The sequence below is a fragment of the Phocoena sinus genome, chromosome 15, assembly GCF_008692025.1.
Source record: "Phocoena sinus isolate mPhoSin1 chromosome 15, mPhoSin1.pri, whole genome shotgun sequence".
Classification (NCBI taxonomy): Eukaryota; Metazoa; Chordata; class Mammalia; order Artiodactyla; family Phocoenidae; genus Phocoena; species Phocoena sinus.
In genome coordinates, this window is record NC_045777.1 from 48,187,082 (window position 1) to 48,193,452 (window position 6,371).

The 6,371-nt window shown below is 48.1% G+C and overlaps 1 protein-coding gene across 1 annotated transcript in view; it reads right to left on the reverse strand.

Moving 5' to 3' along the window:
* The window catches only part of DTD1 (D-aminoacyl-tRNA deacylase 1), a 107,992-nt gene extending 107,294 nt beyond the window's left edge, over positions 1-698 (reverse strand). The window contains exon 1 of the mRNA XM_032606629.1: positions 566-698. Within this exon, the coding sequence (XP_032462520.1) occupies positions 566-608 (43 nt within the window). The 5' untranslated portion in view covers positions 609-698. The remainder of the gene's footprint in view (positions 1-565) is intronic.
* Positions 699-6,371: the final 5,673 nt, after the last annotated feature.

Genomic DNA, 6,371 nt, shown 5'->3' on the forward strand with positions numbered 1-6,371 from the left:
CATCCGGACCCCTGATGTTCAGACTAGACCGCAGAGTTCAAGCCATGACTGATGGTTGCGTGGCTCGGTTCACATGAAACTGGTGGAAAAGAGAAGCATCTCATCCTGGATCCTCTGGGTTCCCACCCGGGTCACGTGGGCAGACACGGTCAGAACCCACCCCTACGAGCACCTGTCACGAGCGGGCACCTTAGGGGAGTCAAGCTCCAGGTGAACCGGGACACGGAGAAAACCGGCAAGAAAGGGAGACGCGGGGCAGAAGGCTGGGGAAGGGGTGTGTGCCCCGGAAACGCTCCCACGCGTCGTCTGTTTAACACCGCGTGGAAGGGCGAGCCGGGGGATGCTCGGGGGACGGTCGGGGGATGCAGGAGGCCACCTGCGCTCCGGACTAAAGGAAACGCTGCAGAAGACGACGAGGCGCGGTCACCGCGACACTAAGCGGAGACCCTGCAGCCCGTGGACGGCGCCCCGGGACGGCGGGGACTCGGGGCGGCGGGGGCCGGGCTCGCGCGCGGCCGGCGGCGGCCCGGGGGCGACCAGCCCGGCCCGGCCCCGCCCGACTGACCTGTGACGCTGGCCCGGGTGACGCGCTGCACCACGGCCTTCATGGCGACGGCTGGGGCGAGCGGGGCGGCGCCGCGCGGCTTCCGGCCTCGGGACTCCGCGGGCTGCGCAGCTCCCCGCGCCCTCTGCCGGGGACACCTGGAAGCGCGCCCCGACCCCCTGAACCCGCGAGTCGACGGCCCGCCCACGTCGGCCACGCCCACCACTGGTTGGCCCCGCCCATCTGAGCTCTCCGTGTGGCCCCGCCCCCGCGAGAGGCCCCGCCCACTCTTGGTCCTGTCCCTCGTACAGCTAGATGAGCCCCGCCCGGACGCTGGAGTCCCGCAACCCCCTTCCCCGTCCCCACACCCCAGCCCGACTCACTGGTGCCCAGACAGTAGTTTCTGCCCCGGTTTCTTTTCACAAACCCCGGCCTGAGAGACAGTCATCCCTGAATCCCAGCTTTGTCCTGAATACTAATCCTAATCGTGTGCCTCCTTCCATGTTTCCACCCTTCTGCCCCCAGATTCTCCCAAATTCTTTTTCCCTTGTTTTCCTGCCTCTGTAACTCCTCAGAAACCAGACAGGAGAGTATCTGCTGCCTAAAATAGCCATTTAACTGTTTAGGTATTCATTTGACCTAGCCGCGTCCCAGCAGTGCGCAGATACGTGATTCTGTAACTGTAATTCCTCCTCTAATACTGATACTTGGCCCCTCTCCCAGACTTGTTAGAAGATTTGAATAATATATACTGTGCAAAAGTGTTAGAAATCTGCAAAGGACTGTACAAGTATTACCCTAACAAATTATTATCACTGATAAAAACAAGCCCTTCTCAGTGTGTCTTCTTCTTACAGCCTAATAGTGCTGGTGGGTGTAGAGGGAGGGAGTTGAGGATGTTCCCGAACCAAACTTGGGTCTGCTCTACCCTGCTTTTCCTCCTGGCACCTCAGAAGTGGCAGTTGGTTTGTGGCCTTTTTGTGTCTTATTGTTCATAACTGCCCCTGTGACTGTGCATGGGTGCAGTTATCTGCAGTCTCTTAATAGTTTCTTTGTATCGGTTGCTGTAGGAAATGTTTGTCCAGGTGCAAGTGCTCAGGTAGAGGGTCCCAGGTCCCCACGCTTCTCTCCTGAAACAGGTCATAAATGTGAGAGGTGCCCTATCTATACTGGGAGGGAGGGAGCAGCCTTATCTCCAAAGACAAAAGCACACCAAGAAGAATCTGAACCAACAGGCCTTGCTAAATTTCCCCCAGTTTACTCTGCCTACCTCATATTCCTTAACCTATCGTGTTCCTCCATGACTACTCATGCTTCGTCAAACCTAACAACAAAAATTACACAGGTCTGTTTCTTTGGGTCTTCATCTCCTTATGAAGGCTCTCACGTCATGTAAAACTTAAATAAATTTGTATGCTTTTCTCTTGTTCATCTGTCTTTGTCACTCTAATTTTCAGACCCAGCCAGGGACCTCAAGAGAGTGAGAAAACCTTTTTCCTCTCCTACAAGAAAAAGCTTCAAATGGAGAACAAGGAACAGTCATTTGGCCAGAAAAGACTATACTAATATACTTGAGTGTTAAATACTGCACACTAAATTGCCAAAGATAGCATCACCAGTAATGAGATAAACAAACATCATATACTTCTGATATTGCACCAAGAAAGACACCATGTCACTTTTGTGGTATTTCTGCCAAAAATGTAGAATCTGAATCCAATCATGAAGAAACATCAGACAAGCCTAAATTAAGGAACACTCTACAAAATAACTAGAAGGATCCTTCAAAAATGTCAAGAAAAAGGAAGTCTGAAGAACTGTTCCAAATTAAAGGGGACTTTTAAAGAGACAGGAAAACTAAACGTGATACAGGAACTGAGTTTTATCCTAGCCAGAAAAAAATAAAAAGAAAGAAGTGCATATTGGGACAATTGGTAAATATTTTTGTTTAATTTTGCATCAAATCAACATATCTCAAAACATTTTGATCTCAAGACCCCTTTACATTCTTAAAAATTATTGAACACCCCAAATAGCTTATATCTTAAGATTTTTACTTGTACTAGAAATTACAACCTAGAAAAATTGTTAAATATTGACTTATGATAATTTTTTAAATGACAATAATAAATCCATTATATACTGACATTAGAGCAATGAGATCATGACTTACCATGAAGCCTCTGAAAACCCCATTGTACACTCTTGAAAGAATAGGAATGAAAAAGTCAAATATTGTCTATTTGTTATTATAAAAATAGGTGGAAATCTCAGCTCCTCTAAGGAGGATCTCAGAGAACGCTTTGAGAACTGCTGGAGTTGATAATGGCATTGAACCAATATTAATTTCCTGATTTTTATGTAAGAGAACATCCTCGTTTTTAGGAAATACACACATGTACTTAGGGGTAAAGGGACAACATATCTGCAACTTTCAGTTCTGGTGAAGAATGATATATACAGAGAAAATAAAGAGAGTGATAGAGCAAAGTAAAATGTTGACCACTTGGGCTATAAGTGAAGGTAACTTATTTCAAAATAAAACGTTTTAAAAATATACCAAAATACCAGGATTCTTTTTACATATTTATTGAGCTCGAAAAGGTCAGTATCAGGAGGCAGAAGCATCCAGCAGCCCCTCTTGCGGTGCCTCCTTCCCTCTGCACGCTCTCCTTTGCCCTCTAAATCACCACTCTCCTCACGTTTTTGAATTCCACCTTGTGCTATTGACTCACACATTTTCATTTCCATTCCCAACACATCCTCTGTGCTTGTGCTTCCAAATGCCTTCTTGACCTCTCCACTTCCACGAACCAAATTAACAGGCTGAAAATGGGATTCAGGCTTTCCACCCCTGCCGTATAAAAAAGAATTTGGTGTTTGTTCTGGGTTTCTGGCATGGAGCTTCTAAGATCCTTGGAATTTCCCAAGGGATAGGAGTTCCTAATGAAACATTTCAGGGTGGGAGCCGGTCACCAGAAAGACCAATCATGTGGTTAGAGGGTGGGACTTTGAGGAGGGGCGGTGGGATGCGGCTGGAGATTGAGTTCAGTCACACAGCAGATGAGTCCATCAGTTGTGCATATGAGATGGAACCCCAATAAAAGCTGTGGACACTGAACCTTAGCAGAGCGTCCTGGCTGGTGAACACACAGATGAGGAACCTGCACCCTGGTTCCACCGAGAGAGCAGTGAAGCTCTCTGTTGTGGACCTTCACAGACCTTGCCTGATGTGTTCCTTCGTTTGGCTAGTCCTGATTTGTATCCTTTATAATAAAACTGTAAGTATAAGGCTTTCTTGAGTTCAGTGAGTCATTGCAGTAAGTTATCTAACCTGTAGGAGTCATAAAAAAACTCCCAAATTTGTAGCCAGTTGGTCGGAAGTAAAGGTGGCTTGGCGACCCCCAAGGTGCACCTGGCATCTGAACTGAGGGCTGCCCTTTTGGGGACGTGCCCTTAGACTTGCAGGGTCTGTGCTAAGTCTGGGTGGTTAGTGCCAGGACTGAAGTGCAATCCCCCCAAGCCCCCCACACTCCGCCAGCTGGGCCACCCTGATTCAAATCAATGGCTCCACTGTTTCCTCCAGCCATAAGCGACTCATGATTGCTCTTTCCCTCTCCCTGAGTAACTAGTCCATCAACAAACCTCCTGACTCCCCCAAACGAACCCCACGTGCCCTCTTCTCTCCAGCCCCAGTGCCATCCCGCTCCATGGCCCGTCATCTCTCACCTGCATCTACTACAGCTGCTCAGTGGTCTCCTTACTGCCACTTTTGTCTTCACCCAATCCATTCTCCATAAGACGTAAAAGTGGTTTCTGGAATATAAAGTCTTCACGTTCCAGACTCTGATCTTCTTTAAATTGCTCAGGTAATCCACTTGTTGCTACCTCGGGACCTCAGCATCTGCTGGTCCTCCACCTGGAATGCTCTTCCCCCATTCTTTGTCCATCTCGCTCCCCTCCTTCCTTTCATTTTCAGCTTAAACGCCTCCTCATCGGAGAGAACTTCTCTGACCACACAAAGTTAAGAGTCCTGGTTCCCCATTATTCTCCATCGCTATCCTATGGTTTTTCCCTCATAATCTTCTGGCGACTTTTTTTTTTTCCTGGCAACTTCCAATCACTCCAGTGCCCCATAATTTGCTCTATTAGTGTCTCGTGCTTACCATTCTATCCTAAGCATCTAGCACACTGCCTGAAGCTCAGATAACATTGCTGAATGAATACAGGTGTGAACTTGATTCTTTGACTAACAGGGGGTCATAGATTTACAGTATGGCTGTGGCTGTCCCGGGCATCCTATCCAGACACAATGTTCAGAAGTACAGGAGACTATCTCCTCCTAGTGCTTCCTCTGAGGCTGGGACACCCTGCCCAGAAGCCCCTCGAGTTTCACTAGCCAGAGTGAGATCACATGACCATGCTTAACCCAATCACTAGCAAGGGAGATGGGACCTACTCCTCCTGACTGGCTCAGATAAGAGGTTCTCACCTGGGGCATAGAGCCCCCCAGGGGTTACTGGAAATGTGTGTGGGGAGGGGTGTCTGAAGCTGTCACAAGGTGTGAAGATTGTTACAGGCATTTAGTGCCCAAGGAACTTGAAATGCTAAAGCTCTTGCAACACCTGGGGCAGCCCACAAAATGGACTGTCACACCCACGGAGGCTGCAGCGCCCCCTGGAGAAACACTGACTTGAACCAATCAGGACCTGGGCCAGTCCCCCTGGAGCACCTGACGGGGTGAGCTCAGGGTCTGTTATAAAAGAGGAGTGGGATCAGTGGGTGCTGGGAAGGCAATCGGCACGGTCGACCAAGAGGTTGTTTCAGCTCGAGGCCATGCTGAACAAGTGATGTTGAAGAGGCATCTTCCTAAATCTTTTCAGGAATCTCCCAAATTCTTGAAAGTGAGATTGCCGGATCAAAGGATGTGCCATTTTCCATGTTGATACACGCTGCTAACCTGCTGTGCTGAAGAAGCAAGTTGCTACCCATGGAAGCCCTGTTTTCAGAGGACAGGCCAGTTGTGACGAGGTAACTCCCTGGAGAGCCACAGGGAAGAAAGCAAAGCAGCTGGAGGACGACAGAAGCAGACTGCATTTATCACCAGAAAGAAGGCCTTCCACGCCTCGTTTCCAGGAGTAGCTAAGACATTCTATTCCTAAGAATAATCATGTGTGCACAAACACTTTCTCACTTGACAGTCACAACCCTATTAGTAGACAGGCTAGATATTATACCTCTTCTTCAAAAGAAACCAAAGCTCAGAAAACACAGGGGATTTTTCTATCATGAAAAGTTAGGTACCACTTTTATAAAGAAATTAATAGGGAGATGTGATTTGCTTAGGGTTACATCAACCGTAGCAGAGACCCAAAGTCACAATGGCTTAAACTACTTAGAAGTTGATTCTTTCTCTCTAAAGTCCTGGGCTGTGTGGTACTCCACAGGGCCGGAAAACCCAATTCCTCTTCTCTTGTTGCTCCACTATCCCTCAGGAGTCCTTTTCATCTGAATGGTCCCCAATGGCTCCTCCAGCTGGACGGATGTCAGGAAGGGGGCGCACGCCCCGGAGATACATACATCTTAAAAAAAAGAAAAAGAAAACCCACTCCCTCTAAATACTACCAGACCTCAGAATTTCGGGAAACTTATTTCCAATCCTACAAACTCTCCTTCAATGGGTGATTTCCAACTTCTGAACAGACCGTGTTCCAACTGCACCTGCAAGATAGACGTTTGGAATTCTGAAAACCTTCTCCCAGAAGAACACTTTAAATTATATTTTGGTTGTTAGATTAGTCCACAAAGGCCTATTTAAGCCAAGATT